The 25,960-nt window shown below is 37.8% G+C and overlaps 1 protein-coding gene across 2 annotated transcripts in view; it reads left to right on the top strand.

Annotated features, from left to right (window-relative positions):
• Positions 1 to 25,960, top strand: part of LOC126091842 (exportin-1) — a 147,549-nt gene that overhangs the window by 75,753 nt on the left and 45,836 nt on the right. For both annotated transcript variants that reach the window (XM_049907097.1, XM_049907098.1), the window contains exons 11-14: positions 5,166 to 5,400; positions 9,654 to 9,817; positions 9,927 to 10,061; positions 20,089 to 20,193. In XM_049907097.1, coding sequence (XP_049763054.1) covers positions 5,166 to 5,400; positions 9,654 to 9,817; positions 9,927 to 10,061; positions 20,089 to 20,193 — 639 coding nt within the window. The remainder of the gene's footprint in view (positions 1 to 5,165; positions 5,401 to 9,653; positions 9,818 to 9,926; positions 10,062 to 20,088; positions 20,194 to 25,960) is intronic.

The following is a 25,960-nucleotide window of genomic DNA, read 5'->3' as shown; positions in this document are numbered from 1 at the left end:
GCTAAATAGAACCTATTTCTAACAGTCTCGGGATGGTATAGCGAACGGTGGTTCGAAACGCGTTACTTTCAAAGTAAATTTCTTTTTACGCAAGATGAATTATGTTATGAGTGAGAAAGTGGGATGAATTTCTTAAATTACACAGCATTTAAAACCAAAAATTTTGAGGACCAGCCACTTACAAGAATTTCGAGCCCAGAAGACCAGACATTTATGTCATTATTTTAAACCTTCTAGCACATTTGAAGCATAACATACGCAAAAAAAGATCAATTATTAAACTTCGAGACCAATAATATATGTAAAAGCTTAGCTTTTCTTGTAGCTATACAATGTATAAAAATGTAAACCATTAACTTTTCCTCTTTGTGTGTTCGCGCTATGTAGCAGTGATCTTACTATTGGCTGAGTGAATGTCTGCGGTCATCGGCTGCCGAGAACACATGGCATGATATATGACTGGCTTACAAAAGGACGTTGCAATCTCAGTTTCAACACTCCGGCAACTAATGTGCTGTGTTTGGTGCAGTTTGAATTTATACTTTCGTAATACGAAAATATGCAGCGTCTATTTTGCTGCACATCAAAGGTCTTTCCAAAACTTTTCTCACCCCCCCCCCCCTCTTTTTTCAAGTTCTACGCCAGTGTATAAAACGTTAACCATTCAAAGGAGTGATAAGTTTTACAGTTCCAAGGGAAAAATCTACGGAAAACCTACTGTCACTTAGCACAGAAAAAGTGTATTTTCGCCCAGAAAAAAGTATATTTTTTAAACGGGATATCTGGGAATTTTTTTTTTCTTTGTCCATGTATACACTCTGTTTATAACACAGTAAGAAGTAAATTTTTGTGTCATTGTTTCATTGTCCCATCTTGGATGCACATAACACCAATGCTATAAGGCCTGTACAGATTTCATACTGTGTGTCAGAAGATGTAATAGAGCACCTTGCAGTGCAACTTTGGTATAGAGTGTCCTATAAAGAAGGGGTAGGTATTAAGTAATGGGGGACTTAAATTAGCATACATTTGGAGTTGATTTTGTGTACCAAGATTAGTTTATGGTTAACAAATTGTAGATTTAAGTCCAAAAGTTCTACATGTTCTCAATACAAGAAGGAAACAGATTTGGAAATAGAAAAGGAGGCAATTTAGAAATGGGCTGTACTTTGTCCAGTTGATTGGTGCAGTTAATGTATTGGTGATAAGAGTAGTTTGGCAGCATCTGAGATAATTGTTGAAGAGAGGAACTATTAGAACACTTAAGAATATTTGAGTAAAGGACCATAAATTCCAGAGACAGGATTGTTATAGTGGAAACGGGGCTGAACTCCCAGGAAGAGCAGGGTTGAAATTTTCATCTGACCACCCAGATCCAGATTTTTCTGCACTCTAAACTGTGTTACACAAATGTGTCGAAGATACCTCTGAAAAGGACACAACTGACTCACTTCTGCCATCCTTGTTCCATCAGAGGTTGTGTTTCTCTTGCCAACAGCTGTCAAGTTAAGCAATGCAGGTAAGACATTCCAGTATTTTGAACTTGAAATGGAAACAAATGAAATTAGGTTATCCCACTTGCTAAAATTTTGTAGAAGTGATAAACATATATCATTAATATTTTCAAAATTTTGACAGAAGTGAACAAATGTTATATTAGGAGTTTTCTAGTGCAACTGGTTTTCCCTTAGGCAGTTGACATTAAAAGATAAAAATTATTTTTATTATTACTGTGCTTCTTCACTGAATGAGATGATTAAGTTTTTTGTTGCTTTTCAAATTTCTTCGAATTGACTTCGGGAATGTTCTATGAACATATCAAATTGACTCTGTTCCCTGAGCTTTTTCTGTCTTAAATACTGCACCATGTTTCTTTAACTTTTCATAAACAAGATAGAAAAATGTTATAAAAACCATACATCTTTGTGTAAACTTGTTGCATTTTTCGTTATCATATTGCTTCCCTTAAATTAAGGATATGATTTTACAAAAGTTTGCATGTGAACTCCCACCGATATTAAGGTACGATGGTATATTGGCCTATATACCAGTATTAGTGGTATGCTGCTTGACACAGTTATGCTGATTAAGTATCTAGGCTTAAAATTGCGAAGTGATAGAAATGAGTGAGCACATAGGGTTGGTAATAAAAAAGTGAATGGTCGATTTCAGTTTATTGGGATAATTCTAGGACAGGATAGCTCTTCTTTAAAGGAGACTGTGTGCAGAACATTTGCCCTTTCTCGAGTACAGCCAGAGTGCTTGGGATACCCATCAGGGGGGGATGAAAGGAAGACAGAAGCAACTGAGAGGTGAATGGCTACATTTGTTACTGGTAGTGAGGAAGTTTAGAGAACTGGAATTTTTGACTGCCTTCAGACAATTCTACTGCCACCAATATACTTCTCAGGTAAGGCCTGTGAGTACGAAATGAGTCACATTTAGGCTTATACGGAGACATATAGGCAGTCATTTTTTCCACACTCGATTTGCGAGTGGAACAGGGAAGGGAATGTCTATCAATGGTACCTTCCACACTCCATTTGCGAGTGGAACAGGGAAGGGAATGTCTATCAATGGTACCAGGTCAGCATGCACTGTATGGTGGCTTGTGGAGTATATATGTAGATACATTTGTATCATAAGTCATTATTTGTATAAAATTTTATGATATGCTTCTAGATAATTTACATAATTTTAATGCAGTCAGTGTTTATCTCTGAACCCTTTAAGCCAGGATTATACTCAATAGTTGTGAGCATTTGCATGGGTGGTAACATGACCAAATACTCTTTTACAGTCCTGCATAGAAATATGTGTTTCTCTTCTGTCTGTTGATGACTGGTAACACTACTTTTTTGGCTAAGTATAAGGATATCTATTACAGCGCACCATGATCTTTGCTAATTAGTGGGCTGTCAGAGGAAATCAGCAATTACAAGCTGCCTTAAAAATGGAAGGGGAAAAAGTGTCTATAGTAGTACACAATAATATTATGTTTCAGTACATAATGCATTTATTGCTTAGTAAGTAACTGAAAAGGCAAAGGAAGATTTACATGTAAGCTCCAGTTTGTGACTCTTAACAAGACTGCTGGAAACTTGTGAAAAAAGACTGCAGTGTAGGCTTTGTTTGCTAGACTGCCTTACACTGAAAGTTCATATTATATTTTAAACATAATAAAGATCTGTTGTTAATAATCTCAGTGAAATTTAATAAATGTCTACAAATAATTCCTGCACTAGAGCTGCATTCTTGTACAAGCTGTTCTTGTAAACTACAACCAGGAGGCTTGGCACTAGTACGGAAACTACTGGCTTGAGGGGTTAAGATGTTTGTAGCATCTATAAAGAAAACACTGTCAGAAATTGCACTTCATTACAGCCCACTCTTTTGTATTCTGAAATGTTATACAGTGTCTGACAAAAAGACCTCTCATATTTCAAAAGATAGTTACAAATAGAGATTCTGGGAAAATACATTTATTTGTGAACAGCAAATACTATGCCATTTTACATTAGGTGGTTTTAAACATTATGTCTAATAAATAGTGTCCTCCATTGTTGTTACATTGATGAAACCTTTTCCTGAAGTTATCCATAGTTCTTTGTGTCACTTCTGGTGGAATGGCCTCCACTTCCTGGGTGATTGCCTCCTTAAGTGCCTGCAGAATTGTGGGGTGATGTTTTTACACTTGAGCCTTGAAGTGTCCCTAAAGAAAAAAAGCAGATGATAAATCCAGTGATCTTGGGGCTAGACATTGTCTCCTCACAAAGAGAGAAGACATCCAGGAAACAGCTCTCTCAAAATTTCTAGAGAACCCTGAGAAGTGAGAGCTGTGACTCGTCTTGTTGGAACTAGATTTCTCTCCCTCTGTGGTCCCCAACAAAGGTTTAACATAGGTTAGTGGAAGTCTTTATCATGTGACATTAGTCATTTGAATCAACCATTACCATTATGCCATCTTCTTCAAAAAATACAGACCTCACACACCAAATTCAGCATAGATGCACCAGACAGTCCTATGATGGCTGCGAAATGGTCATTGGTGATGTTTCTAAGGGTTTTCTGCTGCCCAGTAACAGAAATATTATTTACAGTATCTGGCAAGTTGAAATGGGTTTCATCAGAAGAAATCAAGATGGGGGGAATGTTCTGGAGAATTTCCTCACACACAACTCTGACAGTTTCAAAATCTCTCTGTTAATTCTTAGGTAACCATCATTTTATATGGGTACATGTGAAATGAAATGTGTATTTGGCTAGGGCCTCCTGTCTGGTAGATTGGTTGCCCGGTGCAAGTCTTTTTAGTTGTTGGCGACTTGGGTGTTGATGAGGATGAAATGTTGTTGAAGACAGCACAACACCCAGTCTGTCAGTAGAGAAAATCTCTGACCTGGCCGGTAATTAACCTGGGCCTTTGGCATGGCATTCTGCCACACTGACCCCTCAGCTGTGGTGGCAGATGGTGCATGCAAAGATCTATGTGCAAAATATTATTCTTATTAGACATCCCGCGTCTGTGATTTCCCTAAATTGCTCCAGGCAAATGCTGGGATGGTTCCTTTGAAAGGGCATGGCTGACTTTCTTCCCCATCCTTCCCTAATCTGATGAGACTGATGACCTCACTGTTTGGCCTCTTCCCACAACCAACCAACCAACCATCTTATTAGACAATCCCAGGGCAGCTACATGTTTAAGCGCTGAATGCTTTGGAGATTGCTGGATGGACTCTTTATCACATGCATCACATTTTCCCTCATTTGTGCAGTCCAAAGTCGGCCATTAGATTTTGTATTCAGTGCAGAACCTGATGCCCTAATGTTTGATACCCAAACTCAAATAGTTTTTCTATCGGGAACTGAACGCGAAATACTTGCTGAATGGTAATCACATAACAATCATAATGGATATACTCCTTCACAACAAATGCACAATGCTCACCTAGCCATGTTGTTGCGCCTATGACAGAATTGCACATACACTGCTATCAATCGATACGTCCCTCCAAATCAGTATTGCCACCACAACTCTTACAGTGGCCTATCCAAATACGGGAGGTCTTTTTGATGGACACTGTATAATGTTATTTGGAGTTGTTGTATGTTGTTTATGTGCCATGCGCCTTTGTTCTGCAAACCATCATCCATTCTTGTTTCAACAGTTATGTTGGGCCATTGGTAGTATATCTGGTGCTATGCATGAGGAGGATGAGAAAAGGTTTTTGGTGACAGTTATCAAAGATCTGCTCGGATTGTGTGAACAGAAGAAGGGAAAAGACAACAAAGCAATTATCGCGTCCAATATTATGTATGTGGTGGGCCAGTACCCAAGATTCCTTCGTGCACATTGGAAATTCCTAAAGACTGTAGTAAATAAACTCTTTGAGTTTATGCATGGTAAGTTTATGGATGGTAAGGTTAACATCAATATTTTATTTTTGTTTAACATTTAATCAAATGGTACTGTTGCATGCTGCTCTCGTTATATTTTTATGATCATTTTCAATGACAAAAGTTTTGGACTTCAATCCTTTTTAATAAATTCATTGTTTCCTCCTCTCTCCTCAAATTCTCTTTGTGTGTTCATTAAGTTGTTCCTTTCGCTCATAGGTCTTCTTATTTTGTCTTTTGTTTTCAAATCCTTATCTATTGACTACATTACTGAACTGTCCCTGATCTTATGTCATATCTCATCATGTCTAGTTGTTGGTAATTCTATCTTCCTTTATTGACTTTGCCAGGATGGATGACTTTGAAGAATTTTTTTGCTGTTCTGGTCTCATTCATCCTATGAATGGGTCCATAGAATTTTTTTTTTTTTTTTTAACATGTCTGTGATTTTCCTGTTTGTCTGTCTGTACCTGATGTTGCTCTCCTCATCTAAATTTGTTCCCTGTTTATTGGTCTGAAATTTTGGTAAGGATTTTTCGATTCCTGATCCTCTCTTTCTTTAATTTTTGTTTGTCTGCTAATATGTGTTGCCTCGACTGTGTATAATACTTTTTGGAAGTATGACTGTTGTTGTGCCCTAATTTTGTGTTGTGGATATTGATGATTTGTTGTCGTGATTCTGTGAGCGTGTCTGCTTTTCAGAATTTTCTGATACTTTCTTGATGGATGAATAACTTTTCCAAAGTATTTGAAATGAGGGTCTTGTGCAAAGTTCTCATTGGTAGTTTCTGTGGGGAGATGACCCAATCTTTCCGTTTGTATGTACTTTTTTCTTGAAATTTGGAAATCAGTTTTTCACATGATTTTATGTACTTTTTTATGTCGTATTTGGCTTCTTCTTGGTTGATTTTGATGATTGCAATATCATCCTCAAGTGCCAAGCATTTCATGTTGATTCTGTTTCCTGTTCCTTATGCCTACTTGGATTTCTTCAGTTCCTTTTTACATGTACTGATGATTTTTTTGAGGATGATGATGGAGTAATGTTTAGAGCCTGCCACCCTATTGCACTCCAGTTTTAATCACAAATGTCTCAGAAATTTCACTTTAGAGGTTGTTTTAGTGTTTCCCAAACAACTGCTCATTTCCTTCTGTTCATCCAAATTTTTCTGTTGTATCAAAGAGTATTTGTCTGTTTATACAGTTATATGCCTTCTTGTAGTTCACAAAGCTGGCAATAGTGTTCCTGTTGTCATCGCAAAAATCATCATAGGATTCCAGATCTGTTCTCTGTAGGACCATCCGTTGCACAAACCTGTTTGGTGCTCTCCTATCGACAGCTCCACTTATTTTTTGTGCCTGTTGAAGAGGGCTTTTGAGAGAATCTTGTAGATGACTGGGAGGAGTGATTTCCTGTAGAAATGTTCATATTAGTTTCATCCTTGCAGGGTGAGTGAGTTAGTGAGCGAGTACACATTTTCATTCAGAAAGGATTCATTCGGTTTTCCAGATTTTGTACAAATACCTTGTGGATTATTTGGGTCACATTTTCTTCAATTAGTATCCAAAGTTCTGCAACAATTCAGATTACTGGGGAAATGGTGTTTTTGATAATTCAGTATCTGACTAATGACCCGCCTGGCTTCGCACAGCTAACACTTAAATATCTATAGCTGGACAACTAGTCTGGTGTAGAGTTAATAAATTTTCTACATAAACCTTCCTCATGAATCAGTCTGTCTATTAGTGAAAACTGTCAAAATCTCTAGAGCTGATTCTTAGATTAGCAGTCGGATGCAAACACAGAATTGTGTCAGAGAACTTTTGATTACAGTATATAAGATATATATGGATTATGGTCAAGCTTTGCTGCTCTGAAGTTGTGGCAGCTGATTACTGTTTTTCCCCACCAGATACAGCTTTCTCTGTAGCTTTAATTTGTATTATATCTGATAGTTCCTTTATTGTTGGTATGAGGTGTGGGCGTTCTTCTGTGGAACATCAGCAGTTGAGAAATTTACTGAAATAGTCCATCAGAATTTCACAGTTTTTTTCGTGTTGATTTGTAGTGAGCCATCAGGTATCTTGGGGTTTAAAGAACAGCCTGAGTGATGGGTAACCCCCGAGATTTTATCTAAGTGTGTTGTAAAAGTTCCTGCTTTATTATTATTGTTATTATTATTGAAGTTTTGTTGTATTTCTTAAAAGTTGGATTTTATTGTAATTGCATTTTTTGCTTAGAATCGAGCTTTACTGATTGTTTTTGTATCTTCAAATTTTTGCCACCCCTTCAATAATTTGTTAATACTGAAATTTTTCCAAAGTTTGGTCCTTTCTTCTAGTGCCTGATCTTAAGTTATGTTTAACCACCTGTTTTTTCTCCTTTTTGGAGCTTGGCGTAATTGTATGGTGGATTTTAGGGTGTTTAAGAGCTCTGTCCAAATTGTAGTGGTTGATTCGTAGACTCAATGTACAGCGCCTTATTAAGTGGTTGTTATTAGGTGTCTGGTTTGAAGATTTTGTTCAATTGCAGTTTTTTCCTGGTGGGTTGTAGCTAGATCTTTATCTGTACGAGATGCATTTACGTTCAGAATTCCTGCCGTGTTGCATGGTACGTTTTGAGAAATTGTTTTTAGTTGAGCAGATTTGATATGTTGCTAGTTTTTGTGTAAGACATGGATCATCTTGCACATCAGTTACGCATGTTATTCCATTAATGGTGGACTGTCTTACATCATGCCAAATATTTGTGAACATTTATTTGTTTTAATACTGATTCACCCCAAATATTTCTACATTTTCTTTGCAAACCAAAAGTTACTTTGTAATTTAATTTTTGTCAATAACATTCTAATAAATTTATGGAGCATCTCTTTTTATCCTTCTGTACATAGAAATCAGTGCTCGTGATGAACACACAGTATTTGTATTTTAACTGACTTGGTCTCCTTTATCTGATATGACTTTTTCATTGTTTGCTGCTATTTTGGAATATAAGTGCCTCTAATGAGTATACATTGGCTGTAGTATAGAAACGCATACATCGGCGAGCCTCTAAATTGTGACACTTACTGTCAGCAGTTTAAATGAGATATCATTACTACTGTTCCTGTTGATAAATAGTGGAATGACACTAATCTTGCATCAAAGGATGGAAAATAGAAATGGAAGAACATAATGTTGACATTGCTGGGAACTGATGATCTGATGATATTGTGCTTGAATGCAAGTTGATTTTGTGCTTAAAAAAAAAAAAAAACCTTCATTTGGAATTCAAAGAGAGACACAGATTGGTGGAGTATCTCAAAAAATATGCAGTATTGATTACAGCTTAAGTTATAGGTTGACAAATTGAAAGAATCTGTTTAAAAGTTGTTGAAACACGAACTTTTAGGAAAGACCTGACAGCATAAAAGTTATGAACTTCAATATATTGTAAATAGAAATTATGTTGTTGGGATGTAACAAGAAATAAAGAGAGACAGAAAACTTTGACGCAAGTAATGTGCGAAATACTACAGGAAATAAAAAAGAGAAAATCTGTTGTAGCAGGTGTTGGAAGTGGTTTAGTTTGTGTCTGATGTCTTGAGTTTTTGAGCAGTTTAGCCTTACCACATTTAAAATGCAAGCTTCAAAGCAGGTTTCTTTCTTTGTTGATTCTTAATTTTTAGTTGTGCTGTGCTCGTCGTCGTTGTTGTTGTTGTTGTTGTTGTTGTTGTTGTTGTTGTTGTTGTCGTCGTTGTCGTCGTCGTCAGTTGAAAAACTCGTAGCTGCAGAACTACTGCAACCTAGAGCTATTCAAATCTCCTTACTGTAGCTGAGCCTTTGTCTGCCTCACATTTTTTACTCTGTACTTTTCCCTCCTATACCAAATTGTCCATTCCTTGAGATTGTACTGTAAGGCAGAAAATCGTGCACTAGTCCTTTGCTTAGGCCTAAAACCATGTCTTTGGACATGGCATTTGTGTTTGCCAAGTAACCTTGGTTTGGAAAAGATCGTCATTACATTGGAGTGAATAATTGGTCTGATGCAGAGTGATTGTCTCTGTTTAGCATTGTAGCAGTATATGTATTTCCCACATTCAGTTCATTTTGTGGATTATCCAGGGAATTTATGCGTTATCGTTAGACACATCTTGCAATTCTCCTTGAAGTGTGTAATTTATAAAATAATTTTATGCCCTCCCAAAGTGATACTGTAGTGATAACCTAAAACAGTTTCCCTCAGTATAATTTACTTCATGGCCTTCCTGTTCCAGAAACACACGATGGAGTTCAAGACATGGCATGTGACACCTTCATAAAAATTGCTTTAAAATGTCGCCGACATTTTGTCACTGTTCAGGTTGGAGAAGTGGTTCCCTTCATTGAAGAGATTCTGTCAACAATAAGTTCAATTATATGTGATCTACAGACTCAGCAGGTAACTTCTGTATAATTATGTTGTGAAAACACATGATGTGAAAACATATTTCTATTACAATGTTTCTGTGAGCCCTTTTTTATTTAAATTGGTGAAAATTTTTCCCCAGGTACACACGTTTTATGAGGCTGTTGGTCACATGATTAGTGCACAGGTGGACCAGGTTGTGCAGGAGCATCTAATTGAAAAATACATGTCACTGCCTAATCAAGTGTGGGATGACATAATATGTCAGGCCTCAAAGGTAAATGTAATTTTCTATAACATAAAATGATTTTCTTTGTACCGTATTGTATGAGGTTGATTCAAATGAAACCTGGTCAGTGCATCTACCTTTGCCCTACACGTAAGGTGGAGCAGCACATAACTGTGGGTATGGTGACGCCATCTATTGGTGGAGGGACTGACGCGTACACACCATTTGATGTTGCATAGCGCCATTGTGGTTTTACGCCGAAGAAAAGGTGGTCACCCAAGTCACCGTCCATACCAAACATGTGGGCGAGTAAGCAGGAACAATGAGGAGTGATTCGATTAGACGAGCCATTAACTTGAAACACTGAGGCATGTGGTCCAGTGGCATTAACCTCCTGCATGATGATGCCCGCCCACATGACCAATGCTGTGAAGACACCATTGCAGCAGTTTTGGTGCGAAACAGTGGAACATCCGCTGTACAGTCCCAACCTTTCACCATGGGACTTTCATGTGGTTAGACCTCTAAAACAAGACATCAATTTGCAACGTATGACGAAGTGTTGAGTGTGTGACTGGGTCCAGGCCTGGATCTGACAGCAGCCTGGTAGCTTCTTCAAGGATGGAATCAACGGGCTAATGTCAAAATACGACAGATGTGCCAACAGTTTTGGCGACTATTTTTGAGTATGTGTACTGTGTATAGGGCCATTCCGTGCCAAGTGGTCTAATATCAAGAAATGTTCCCACATGACCATCATGGATTTTGATGAAATTTTGTATGAACATTCACACATCTTCTCAATGAACACTGGTAAAGTTCCAGTTTCAGAAATTCAATACTTTCGGAGATACAGTCACTTGTTTAAGACCATAGCAGAGCTTTCTATAGTGCGTCCTTGAATTTTCAGCAACTTTGAGATGAGATATCTCTAAGTATTTGCATGAAAGAAACAAAACTTGGCCATCTTATACAACTTTTAGAGCACTTTAAAGTAAAATATTAAGAAAAGGATTTCTGAGCAATTTTCATATAGATAATTTGAAGCAAAGTAGGGCGAAAAAATAGCTGTTTAAAAAAAAAAAATGCGAACTTTAGTTTTTTATGTCTCCAAAAGTAATTGTGGGATGTACATGAAACTTTGCACACCATAACTCACCAACACAAGGTCTTAGAATATAAAATTTCATCCTCCTATTGCTTTCCATTATTTCACAAATCTAGGGTGAAGTTGTCAATTTTCCAAAAAGTGCTAAAAATGGGTATTTTTAGTCAAATTTTTCAAAAAAGTGTTTTGTCTAAACTCTTCTGAACTATGGTCATTAGAAAGAGCATATTCTAAACTATCTAGAAAAGTGGATTTGGTTTTGCAATGCAAGCATATAAGGCCCTAGAAAGTATCATCATCAAAGAGGCGCACTGGAAGTTTGAACACATTTTTCTGGCACTCAAATTATACGTGAAACCTTTTATTATGCATAATAAATGTTTATTAATGCCTTGAATAATTGAAATAAAAAGATGTGGTAAATAGGCAATGAGACTGTCAGAAAAACTTGAAAACTATGAGAAGTAGCCATTCTGCTTTTATCTCATTTGTAAAAAAGAGAGAGAGAGAGATATCATAAAGAATTCAGTGAATAATAGCTTCATATTTTTTGTACTTCTCAAAATTGTAAATATTTACAAGTGGAAAACGAAGACCTAATTTTTGGATTCAGTTGTATAAAACATTTTTCCAAATAAGAATCGGTTTGCTTGAATCATGCATCAAGTGATGTAAATTTTCCAATCAATATTGCAGAGATTTTAATACCTAGGTTTGTAACCTGTGAATTTTTGTCTTAAAGTTATTAGGGAAACGTGAAATTGGTTGGTTAAACATCTAAGAGTTTTAATTTTGTATTTAATCACACTTAAATGTAGCCTACTACCTTGGTAAATACATTACCACTAGTTTCACAGAGAAAATTCACAAGATTCACTGTTTATAGAAAATATAATGGTGACAATTGCTTTAACAATCAGATTGTTTCATTATTGTGAGCCTTGATGTAATTCTTCATGCTTTCCCGGCGATCTGTTGACATCTTGGATATTCGGGTATCCAGCTGGATGTTCGCGTCGTTCTTCAGGTAGCACCTGAAGAAGACAGTGAGGCACGCTGTTGAAATATCGTGCAAGAACGACGCGAACATCCGGCTGGATTCCCGAATATCCAAGATGTCATTGTGAGCCTTGTTTGAACAATCAGTATTTCAGTGGTGTGTTTGCAGCATAGTGAGTGGGTTCTCTTGACTGAATGTGGCCTGTTAAGTGATACATAAGACCATCAAAGTTTGTAATCTAATTTACAAAAAATTGTTTTGATTGTGTCTTTTATAGCATATATCTCTTATTAGATTTTTTCATTGGTATTATACATTGTGTATAATTTCATTCAGCAGCAATTTGTCTGAAATTTAAGCAGATTATAATTTGCACTTAGAGGCCAAATACATTATTTAGTTACTGATTGGAGATGGATGCAGAAGGGAACAGCATAACAGCAAACCTTCCTGCTCAATTAGGCAAGGAGATAGTGGAACAAAGTGTCATGTCACTTTCTTTGCCAAAAAAGCTGCTTTTTTGCGGATTTTAGTGATGAGGAAAAAGAGTTGTTGGTCTGACGTTCTGAAGCAAAGCTGGAAAATACCTCTCAAATTTGCCTACACCGTGAAGCCCTGTTATTGGCACAATATGAGAGGTTACAAAAAAAATGCTTTGATCCCTTTGAGAAGGTGAATCATAATGTTAAGGCAGGAATTCGCACTCTTGATACTGAAACAGCTAATAAGGCTTCTGATATGTTGAAGCAGCTTGTTAATAACATAAAGCCACGTCAGAAAATTTGTCCGGCTTGCAGGACTACTTTAAATAAACACTTGGACGAAGCTTTTTCAGCCTCATCATCACATTCTGATGAGGACTTTACACCAAAAGAAGAATTAAATAGTAGCTTATTGTCTATCGGTATTTCATCCCTGAAGAGAACAGTAAGCTACGGAGATAAGCCCCAATATGTGAAGAAGAAAATTCAAAAGTGTGATTAAAAACAGAATTGTAAATGCAATGGGTGTAAACAGACAAAGTGAAGATGCTAGTGAAATTAAGAAATGTGGAAACTGTGCCGACTATGCACATTTGCTGACTGAACTGAAAGCCAAGATGCAGAATGCAATTCATAAAGAACAGATGCAAATTTTAACCTTGGCATCTGCAAGTTGGACAGTCGGACAAACAGCAGCTCAGTTCGGTGTGTCGGAAAGAATGGTGAAGAATGCTCAAAAGCTTAAGGCAGAGAAGGGCATTCTGGCACATCCCGAAAATAGGCAAAGCAGGAAATTACCAGCAGAAGTTACTAGTAGAGTGCGAAATTTTTTTGAAGATTATGAGTATAGTAGGGTGTGCCCTGGAAAAAAAGATAGTATTTCAGTTAGACTTTTAGATAGAAAGACATACATGCAGAGAAGATTGTTACTTTGCAATTTATGGGAAATATATGTTACCTATAAGAATATAAATGGTCCAGAAATAGGGTTCTCAAAGTTTTTTGAACTTAGACCCAAATGATGTGTAACAGTAGGATCAGCTGGAATGCATGCAGTTTGCGTCTGTGCAATTCACCAAAATGTTAAGCTTATGCTTAGTGGTGCTGGTATACGTGAAAATTATAAGGAGATTCTCAGCAAGACAGTTTGCAGTTAGAACTAAACAGTGCATGCTACATCGCTGTGAAAGGTGTCCTGGGCCCGAAGCTGTAGCATCTGAAATTGCCAGCTATTTCCTAGATCATGAGCCACAGGAAGTTATTGTGTTTAAGCAACGGATACATACCGATCGGGCCACACTGGACACGAAGCAAATGGTAGTGGATGAATTCATTGAAGATGTAAAAAATAAAATATGGAGTCTGTCATGCCATTATTACATTGCCAAGCATCAAAGCTTGCATCTTAAAGGCCTTAAATGTCTTCTGAAAGACGAAGAGCTTGTTGTCCTAATGGATTTTGCAGAAAATTATTCTTTTATCATTCAGGATGCTGTGCAAGGCTTCAACTGGGACAATAGTGAAGCAACAATTCATCCATTTGTTATCTACTTTCGTCAAAATGTGAAAGTAGAATGTTTAAGTTTTTGCATTATCAGTGGTTGTTTGCGGCATGACACTATTACAGTTCACGTTTTTATCAAGGAGCTCATCAAATATATAAAAGCACGGTTTGCACAGATATCCCACATTCGTTATTTCAGTGATGGCTCCAGTGCTCAATATAAAAATTTCAAGAATTTCCTAATTTGTGCTATCATAAGAGTGATTTTGGAATGACAGCCAAATGGAATTTTTTTGCTACTAGTCACGGGAATCACCTTGTGATGGGATTGGAGGTACAACAAAGCGGTTAGCAGCAAGAGCAAGCTTGCAACAGCCACTTAATGGACAAATTCTTACCCCCGTAGATCTGTTTCACTTCTGCTCTGAAAACATAAATGGAATTAAATTTGTTTTCGTCAGTAAAGATGAAATTGAAAAAAATATTGTGTCACAAGAAGAGAGGTTTAAACTTGGACAAACTGTAGCAGGCACTAGAGAAAATCATCACTTTTTACCTATTGATGAAACAACAATTCAGGTCAGCAAATGACTGTTCATCTTTTCTAGCTAAAATGGGTCACAGTAGTAAAGAAGGCATATTAATGTCTGCTCTCCAACCAGGACAATATGTTGCATGCATTTATGAAAACATGTGGTGGATTGAGAATATATGTGAGACCTCCACAGAGCAAAGGGATGCATTAATAAGCTTTATGCACCCACATGGTCCAGCAAATTCATTTTATTGGCCACCAAGAAGTGACTAGTGCTGGGTTCTGGAACACCACATTATTGCAGTTATTCCAGCTCCATCAGTAAATTCGTCTGGCCGGCAATACACCATTCCTCTTGATATTCATCAGAAAATTAATGTAGCATATCAAAAATTGAAATAGGTTAGAGGAAACAATCTAAGGAGTCCAAGAGTGCCTTCTAATTTTACACAGGGCACTTGAATAATTTTAATATCTGGCTTGGGAATCTGTGTAAAGAAACCCTTATCAGGCTTGGGATCCTGTGGTAAAGAAACCCACCCGTGGCTGTTGTTGCTAAGCTATCGGGCGTGGCCCCTATGGCAATGGGAATGCTCGTTTTCTCAGGTGAAATGAAACTAGCAGTGGTTAAGCCACCATGGACAATAGCAACTCGTTTATACACTTCTTTTCCATCAGTAAGCTGGTGTTGTTCATTAAACAGGCAACTAATGCAGATGATTATGCAAATAAATTTTACGATTTACATTAATTCTTAATAATAAGTGTGTGTGTGTGTGTGTGTGTGTGTGTGTGTGTGTGTGTGTGAGAGAGAGAGAGAGAGAGAGAGAGAGAGAAAGTGGGGGGTGACAATTACGAAATACCATTGTTTCTATTTTTATTCATTTGGTATTCGGACTTAAGCTAGATGATCAGGACTTCTTATTTCACTTATCCCAGACATTAATAAACATGTATAAGGCAAAATTAAAGATTTCAGGTATAATTTGAGTGCCAGAAAAATGTGTTCAAACTTCCAGTGCGCCTCTTTGATGATGCTACTTTTTAGGGCCTTATATGCTTGCATTGCAAAACCAAATCCACTTTTCTAGATAGTTTAGAATATGCTCTTTCTAATGACCATAGTTCAGAAGAGTTTGGAGAAAACACTTTTTTGAAAAATTTGACTAAAAATACCCATTTTTAGCACTTTTTGAAAAATCGTCAACTCCACCCTAGATTTGTGAAATAATGGAAAGCAATAGGAGAATGAAATTTTATATTTTAAGACCTTGTGTTGGTGAGTTATGGTGTGCAAAGTTTCATGTACATCCCACAATTACTTTTGGAGATATAAAAAACTAAAGTTCCCATTTTTTTTTTAAACAGCTATATTTTCGCCAAACTTAGCTTCAAATTATCTATATGAAAATTACTCAGAAATCCTTTTCTTAATATTTTACTTTAAAGTGCTCTAAAAGTTGTATAAGATGCCACGTTTTGTTTCTTTCATGCAAATACTTACAGAGATATCTCATCTCAAAGTTGCTGAAAATTCAAGGACGCACTATAGAAAGCTCTGCTATGGTCTTAAACAAGTGACTGTATCTCCGAAAGTATTGAATTTCTGAAACTGGAACTTTACCAGTGTTCATTGAGAAGATGTGTGAATGTTCATACAAAATTTCATCAAAATCCATGAGGGCCATGTGCGAGCCTCTAGACCAATTGGCATGGAACGACCCTATAACTACATTTTTGAGTTAATAAAATCATTACTGTTACTTTCCACTAGTGATCGGGTTTCATTTAAATGTCCCTTATACATTTGCTTGTGAGAAATAATGGATTTCAGTTCAATTTTATCATCATAAACAACATTCTGTTGAATTAAATTGTAGTTGCCCAAGTAAGTAGTGTTTTTGTTTTTCATGTTGGTGTTCTGATTGCTATGTGTTTGCTCATCGATTGTCATTTTTTTAATTGTAGTTCACTGTTGCTATTTGAGTTTATATTTTGTCATTTTGGAGGTAGTGAATGGAGTTGTACACACTAGGAAATGGAGTGCCAAGTGGAGAAATTGGAACATTTCGACATATTCTTCTGTTTGACTTCATTAGAGGGGTGACAGCAGCAGAGGCAGCCAGAAACATTTGCACTGTGTATGGGGGTAATGCCATTGGGCAGAGCACGGCAAAAAAATGTTTTTTTTCATTTTGGGGAAGATCGTTTCAAAGTTCGTGACTCTCCACGTTCAAGTAGACACAAAGGGTTTGATGAAGATTATTTAAATGGATTAATCCAGAACGATCCACATGTATGTACTTGAGAACCAGCAAATATGATGAACTATTATCATTCCACTATTGTGTGACATTTCCAGCGAACGGAGAAAATCAAAAAATCAGGTGTGTGGATTCTGCGTGATTTAAGCCAAAATCATAGAAATCAGCGACTGGCCATATGTGCATCTCTGCTCGCTCGTCATCAGTTGGCTTGTGAACACCACCAACCATTCCTATCCTGTATTGTTATCGGTGATGAGAAATGGTGTCTTTATGATAACACAAGGAAAAGAAAGAAATGGTTGAACCCAAACAACACAGCAATTCTCCGTACAAAGACCAGCTTGTATCCACAAAAGATAATGTTATACATCTGGAGAAACAATGGTGTGGTGTACTACGAGTTGCTTCCCTGAGGTTTAACCATCACTGCTGACGTATATTTTCAACAACTGAGATTCCTTGTACATGCAATACAAGAACAGTGACCAGGAAGACTGCGTGATGTGATGCTACTCCATGATAACACCCACGTACATTCTGTTGGAATGACAAAAACACTATAAAGAAGTTGATTTGAGAAGTCGCTTGGCACCCAACTTATTCAACTGATCTTGCACTCTCAAATTTTCACATTTCCTGCTTTGTATGGAAAAAATGTTAAGGAACTTCCTTTCCAGATGAATATTTGGTCCGAACATGGCTTGACAAGTTCTTCGCCTCCAAACCGTGTGGTTTCTACAGTCACAGAATTGAAAAGCTACCCCACCATTGGCAGATTGTTGTAAATAGTGGAGGAGAATATATTATTGATGACTAAAGTCTCTCTTATCAGTATCTATTCTGTTCATTAAACATTGGAAAATACTATGAAATCATGCACAATACCAATATATGAACACTGCTTACCAGATCTGACATGTTGTAGAACTTTTGCTATGACATTCAGGGATAGTTAACCTGATGCTAGAAGCAGCAGTAGAGTGAAAAAATAGTAGAGACAGACTAAGATTAGAATATGTAAAACAGATTTTAACAATATTATTAGGAGGAAAGCTGCTACTCACCATATAGTCGAGATGTTGAGTCGCAGATACACACAACAAAAAGACTCTCACAGTTGCAGCTTTCAGCATTAAGGCCCTCTTCAACAGTACACACACATACTCACATGCGCACACATACAATGCAGTATCAGGCAACTGAAACCACGCTGCGAGCAGCAGCACCAGTGCATGTTGCACTGATTATTATATTATAGATTATTATTATATAATAGAGGGAAACATTCCACGTGGGAAAAATATATCTGAAAACAAAGATGATGTGACTTACAAAACGAAAGTGCTGGCAGGTCGATAGACACACAAACAAACACAAACATACACACAAAATTCAAGCTTTCACAACAAACGGTTGCTTCATCAGGAAAGAGGGAAGGAGAGGGAAAGACGAAAGGATGTGGGTTTTAAGGGAGAGGGTAAGGAGTCATTCCAATCCCGGGAGCGGAAAGACTTACATTAGGGGGAAAAAAGGACAGGTATACACTCGCGCGCGCACACACACACATATATCCATCCGCACATACACAGACACAAGAGACATCAAAATGTCTGCTTGTGTCTGTGTATGTGCAGATGGTGTGTGTGTGTGTGTGTGTGTGTGTGTGTGTGTGTGTGTGTGTGTGTGTGTGTGTGTGTGTGTGCGTGCGCGCGCGAGTGTATACCTGTCCTTTTTTCCCCCTAAGGTAAGGCAGACATCAAAATGTCTGCTTGTGTCTGTGTATGTGCGGATGGATATGTGTGTGTGCGCGCGCGCGCGAGTGTATACCTGTCCTTTTTTCCCCCTAAGGTAAGTCTTTCCGCTCCCGGGACTGGAATGACTCCTTACCCTCTCCCTTAAAACCCACATCCTTTCGTCTTTCCCTCTCCTTCCCTCTTTCCTGACGAAGCAACCGTTGGTTGCGAAAGCTTGAATTTTGTGTGTATGTTTGTGTTTGTTTGTGTGTCTATTGACCTGCCAGCACTTTCGTTTGGTAAGTCACATCATCTTTGTTTTTAGATAGATTATTATTATAGATATATTAAAGGTGATAGATACAAAAGATCAGGAGAAATGAAAAAAACTTAACACACTATAGGAAAAAGTGGTCAGTATCAAGCAAACAGGACTAGCGAAACATCTGAATATTATATATGACTGGATCATTGGCAGATTGGCAAATGTTGAGCCCAGAATTGAATGTATCTTGTTGTATCAGTCATATGGCTGTAGAGAAGATCCCTTGGGGAGTAAACATTTAATAGCTCTATGGAAAAAGATCTGTGATGCACTAAAATCCCGGTGCCTGGATAATTATCTTGTTCTTAAGTTTGCTCCTGAGAATTAAATGCAGTGGTGCTTGCACAGACATAATCTATGCAAAGATATTTCAGGCATAGCACCAGCACCACAGACCACTGATGTGTGCGTAACAGGAAATGGGAAGTGATCACATGCCACACAGACTGGCCTGATCCACATTATGAATAGCATCCTGTATTGTTGTGCTAGGGCAGCAGACACACTGTATTAATACTCTGTGTGCCTCTGGCAATGGGACACCATACACAATGCCACCCATATCCTATGCCTCACAATGCCACACATGTACTATGCCTAGATTTCCATTATACCTTTGTGTACATATAATTGAGTCAAGTGTAACACTGTCATATGTTCTTGCACACACTGTTTTACTATGTTTTGTGGATCTCAAAGAGGACATTAGTGTATTTGACCAGTCACTGTATTTAAGAATGTACATATCATATTTAACCAGTCATGTATTTATTAATGGAGAAACTGTGTGATGCAGTGCAGAGTAGACGTACATGAATTATCAGTTCTTGTGAGGGATTTTAATGAATAATTACTGCACAACTAGCTGGATGCAGTTAAAGAAATCACTCATCTGTAGTAACTCTTTGCAATAAGGTTGAATTATACCTCACAGAAAATGCTTTTTTCAGCAAAATGGATGGGTGTACAAACTCATAACAGTAATTGAAAAATAATTGAATTTATAATCTACAAGTAATTATTCAAAGCATCTTGTCATACTCATCTGCAGTGTTTCTCTACTTTCCCCATTGTAAGAATATGTTTGTTCTTGTAATACAATTCTTATTGTTCTGTTCTAGAATGTAGAGGTCTTAAAAGATCCAGATGCAGTGAAGCAGCTAGCAAGTATTTTGAAAACGAATGTTCGAGCCTGCAAAGCACTGGGCCACCCATACGTTGTCCAGGTTAGTCCACACTTCATTTACGCATGTAGAGATTAATTGTGTTAGTTACAAAAGCAAGTAGAATATGTATTTGTAACTTGCATTTCGTCTTCTTGTTCTGCCTTCCATATCCATTTCTGTTGTATCTTCTCCATGATTCCTTGAGTGACTTAACTGTTGTTTTGTTTACATGGTAATATGCAGTAGTTGTTTAAATGGAGAATTCTCCATTCTGTTGCTCACTATGCTGGTTTTTGTCTGTGTTGAGGTAATAGTAACGGCTTTTTAAGGAATGTCTTTATATCTGTATACGGCTATATGTGCAGTCCTGTCACCGTGGTATATTGTATTGAGTACCTGCACATCCCATCAGACTGCGCTCTTCTCTTCCTCCACATACACCTTCTATCGCTTCCCATCCCCTGCCCCTCTCTAGGTTGCACTCATGTGACTTTCGCATTCCAGTTGGAAATGCAAGTGTTAGTGGTCATGTGTGCATGAGGTATGCCTGCTTGTGTGTGTGTGTGTGTGTGTGTGTGTGTGTGTGTGTGTGTCTTCTTTGCTGAAGAAGGCTTCGGCTGAAAGCTATAATGGGTATGAATGTGTGGTGTCTGTTCTTTCAGACATTTATATAATTTCATAGGCCATACTGGGCAATGAATACACCTTCTTCAGTGTGGATGCACCAATGTGTCCAATATCCTGTCGGAGTCTTGGAAGAGGGAACATGAAGTAAATGGACAGGGGCTGCGGATAGGAGGCACTTTATGGGATTGTGGACTGGCCGTGAGGCAAGCCGAGATAGTCCATGCAGTTGCAATAACGCTGTGTCCGGAATAGCACAGTGGTTACCGGGTGCCAAGTAGGCAGGAGGTTGCAGGTTCGAATCCTGGACTGATATAAATGTTCACTTGTTGCCGCCGATTCCACGTACTGTCTCAATGCAGTTGACAGCAGTGATCCACTCCTCTCCTTTCTTCCACTCTTCACCTTCAATTTACTATAATGTCTAACAACACCGTTTTTCTTCAAATAAAGACATTGGCTGTTATATGAAATACATTTTTATGGTCTACAGCAACCAGCCACAAATTAGTTTTATGTTAATTTTTTCAAAAAGGACCGTTACTGGTTTTGAACTTTCCACAATTCATTATCAGACAGTTTTTTACACTTGCATTTATACAAATGATAAAATGGTTTCCTGTTAGTTGCTCTAGGGTAAACAACAATTATAAGTGTGTAGCAAAAATGGTTGCTCTCCAGAGTTGTGTTAAAATGCAAATGTGAAATGCCCATGTGGCACTTTCCTTTTTGCAGTGTTCTTCCAGTGAAATATATTCTGAAGAATGTTCATATTTTCACAATCACATACATTTGTGTGTTTGCACTGTAAAATGTTTTAATTTGGTCATAAAATGAATTTTCAGTGTGCACCGTGTCTTGATTTATAGCATACTAAAATAAATACAGAGTTTACGAAGTACATGAGTGTCCAATTTGCTATAGTACAGTGATACGGAGATATAGTATTTTTTGGGATAGGAAGAATAAATTACTGATGTGTTAAATTGGAAAAGTATTTTCATTAAATGCAGGTGGTAGTGACAAATATCTACATCGATACTCCACACACTACCATATAGTTTGTGGTGGAGGATACCCTGTACCACTACTAGTCTTTTCTTTTCCTGTTCCAATTGAAAATAGAGAGAGGGATAAATGACTGTCTATATGCCTACATATGAGCCCTAATTTCTTGTATATTATCTTTGTGGCTCTGAGGTGCAATGTCTGTCAATGGCAGAAGAATCGTTTGTCAGTCAGCTTCAAATGCAAGTTCTCTAAATTTTCTGTATAGTGTTTCTTGAAAAGAATGTCACCTTATTCCCATTTCAGTTCCCGAAGCATATCTGTAACACTTATGTGTTGTTCGAATCTACCAGTAACAAATCTAGCAGCCTACCTCTGAATTGTTCAATGTCTTTCCTTCAATCCACCCTAGTATGGCTCCCAAACATGCAAGCAGCGTCTAAGAATAGGTCACACCAGTGTCCTGTATGCAGTCTCCTTTCTCCTTTACAGGTGAACTGCTCCTTTTTTTCCCTAAAATTCTCACAATAAACCGAAGTCAGCCATTTGCCTTCCCTACCACAGTCCTCAAATGCTCGTTCCATTTCATATTCCTTTGCAACAGTATGCCCAGATATTGAAAGGATTTGACTGTGTAAACAAGACGTTAATAATATTGTATCTGAACATTACAGGTTTGTTCTTCTTAATCGTCCACATTAACTTACATTTTTCCATGTTTAGAGCCAGCTGCCATTCATCACACCAACTGGAAATTTTGTCCAAGTTATCTTGTATCTTCTTACAGTTGCTCAACTTTGTTTGTATCTTCTTAACAGTTGCTCAACTTTGAAACCTTACTGTACTCCATAGCATCGTCAGTGAACAACCACAGAATGCTGCCCACCCTGTTTGCCAAATCATTTATGTAAATAGAGAACAACAGTGGTCCTATCACACTTCCCTGGGGCACTCCTGACTATACCCTTGTGTCTGATGAATACTCGCCATTGAGGACAACGTACTGCGTTCTATTATTTAAGAAGTCTTTGAGCCACTCACATATCTCTGAACTTGTTCCATATGCTCACATCTTTGTCAGCCTGCAATGGGGCACTGTGTCAAATGCTTTTCAGAACTCTAGAAATATGGAATTTGCCTGTTGCACTTCATCCATAGTTCACAGTATATCATGTGGGAAGTGGGCAAGCTGAGTTTCACATGAGCATGCTTTCTAAAAATCATGCTGATTTGTGGACATAAGCTTCTCAATCTCAAGAAAGTTTAATATATTTGAACTGAGATTATGTTCAAAAGTTCTGCAAGAAAAAGTTAGGATTATTGATCTGTGATGTTGGGGGTCCATGCTTTTACCTTTTTTTACATGGGAGTCACCAGCCGTATTTTTCCAGTCACTTGGGGCTTTGTGCTGGCCAAGAGATTCTCGATAAATACAGGCTAGGTGACGGACCAGTACTGTAGAGTTTGTAAGACCGCATCAGTTGCTTCTCTATGCCAGAGGTGCTTATTACTATGTCATCCTTAAGCGAGTCTGTCTGATAGTCAAATGATGGTATGTTTGCAAGATTCTCCTGCTTGAACGATTTCTTGACTGTGAAATTTAAAACTTAGGCTTTCGTTTTGCTATCTTCAACTGCCACTTCAGATTGGTCAACAAGAGACAGAATGGAAGCCTTTGACCTGCTTATTGATTTTACATAGGGCCAGTATTTTCTTGGCTTCTCTGCCAGATCTTTTGCTAAGGTGTGACAGTTGTAATTGTATGCTTCACACACAGATCTTTTGACAGATGCATGAATCTCTACTAACCTCGTTTGTCGTCATCTGTGCAATCCCTTTTGAACCAAGAGTGCAACAGCCTCTGGTTCCTCAATAACTTCAGATTTTCTTTGTTAAACCATGGTGAATTGTTTCCATCCTTTATCCACTTTTTATAAAACTCCAGACACGATTTACAAATCTGCTTAAACTTTGCCTATAATTCCTCTAAATCATCTTACTGGAACTAAGATATGTCAATTCACTGTCTAAGTGAGAAGCTAACACCTTACCTGTTCCACCAAGCACAAATATTCTCTAAGCCTTCTTGACCAATCTGTTAACTTTCGTAATCATTTTTGCTATAGTGACACCATGATTTCTAATACCCGTTTTGATGCTGACATTGTCGATAAGATCCAGTGTATTTATATTAACAAGGTCTGAGATATTTCCATTGTGTGGGGGCTGACGAGTTAACTACTCTAGACAGTTGTCACAAAATGTGTTTGAAAGTATTTTGCATGACTGTCTGCCTGTACCCCTCGAAATGAATCTGTATTCATCCAAATCTGTACTCAGTAGGGTAAAGTGCCTCCAACTAGTATTAAGTGAGCTGTTTATTTACGTGCTACTGACGGTAGGCTTCCTTTGAATGACTCTTTGAATGAACTGTCATGGAAAACAGATTTACATCATGGGTCACTTTTTGCTGTAATTTACTATTAGTAGAAAAGCTGACATTAATATTCTTCTTTTTGCAAAAGTTTGCAATTTCGTATAATATTGGGCCTGTGAGTGGGATAATGGTGTATCAGGTTTGGCTCTTGCAGAAATCTGATTTGTTGTGGATTGAATGTAGTGTGTGTGTGTGTGTGTGTGTGTGTGTGTGTGTGAGAGCGCGCGCGCTTCTTGGGGGGGGGGGGGGGGTTCTATTATTATAGCATCATAGCTATTGATATAAGTGACTGTTAAATTAAACTGACTTAATTTTGTTGATCTGTGTGACTCATAGGTATGTTTTACATTTGTTGTACCAGGGCTCAGAAGTATGACATTTTGTGTTGGTTGGAATGACATGGGGAGATGTCTGTGGTGGCGGATTTTCTGTAGATGCTACATTGATGTTTATGGTTAATATTACAAATTTTAAGGTCAATTAAATATATGCTCTTGTTTGTTTCATGCTCAAATGTGAGTTCAATACTTTTACGCATTTTGCTGATGTCTCCTGCTAGTGCATCAGTTTCACTGTTCGTACCGTTAAGAAGCAGGATTGAATTACCGACATATTTTTTTGTAGTATATTACGTTGTTTGTTGTGATTTGTTGATTATTATTTTCATTCCATGTGTTTGATGTAACAGTATTTTCATTGTGCCTGTTGTCAATTCAGTGGGTCATCTTTAGAGCGAGTAGCAATCTATCCTTCTCCTAATATTGTTGATATTTCACCCTGGAATTTCCATTGTTTGATTTTGTCTTTTGTTTTCTTGTGAAAGGAAGATTCATCTACTATTCGGACATTCCTTGTCCTTTGTAATTTTTTGTGCATTTTAGTTGCATCGTCTACTAATCATTAGGTTTGCCTGAAGGTATGGAAATGAGATGTGTGTGGCATTTTTTCTTAATAATTTGGTGAAACTTTTAGACCCCCCCCCCCCCCCCCCACACACACACACGTCTTCAAAAAAGCACAGCAAATATCCCAAGAATTTTAATGTGTAAATTTGTTATGTAGGGGCCTAGTGTAATGTATGGTGTTTTGAGTGCTGCATTTTACATCCCAATGGTATCCTCTGGACTTTGAGTGAGTTTGAGTACTCTTCAGCTGGATGTATTTTAATATAATTGGTTAGAAAAAAAAAATTATTCACCGTGTGATGGCAGGAGAGAACATACATAAAAGATTTGACAATATGCAAGCTTTCAGAATTGGTGGCTCCCTCTTCTGGCAGAAGAGCATTCGAAACAAAGTTCCTGAATTTACTGCCCTCCAGGAAAGTTGTCATGCTCAAGCCATTCTCGGAACTGAGAGCGGCCTGAAACCTTAAGTAGAAATCATAAATGTTCATTGAGGCATGGAATGTATATCAGAAAGATTGTATGCCATAGGAAGGAAAGTATTCATCTCTGTTGACAAAAATACTGTCTGTCGAGGTCGAAATTGAGTCTGACCGTGCAGTTGTAGCAGGCCTTGGTGTATTCAAGTTATTTATTGAATTTTTTACTGGTCGCCAGATGCTGCCGTATCCATTGTAGACTCATTCAAGAGAAGTCTGCTCTCAGTAGTGGGGTTTTCCGAAAAGTGCCTTGAACAACTAATTCACCAACCCACACGCAGTGGCAATTTTAGGTCTTGTTAGAAAAGGGAGATGAACCTGGGGGATTGGAATGTGGTTGTAGGGGGAGGAGGAGAAGAAGGGGTTACAGGAGA

Source organism: Schistocerca cancellata, chromosome 7 (assembly GCF_023864275.1).
Source record: "Schistocerca cancellata isolate TAMUIC-IGC-003103 chromosome 7, iqSchCanc2.1, whole genome shotgun sequence".
Classification (NCBI taxonomy): domain Eukaryota; kingdom Metazoa; phylum Arthropoda; class Insecta; order Orthoptera; family Acrididae; genus Schistocerca; species Schistocerca cancellata.
Note: the sequence above shows the minus strand (reverse complement) of the source record. Positions and strands in the feature narration are given on the sequence as shown.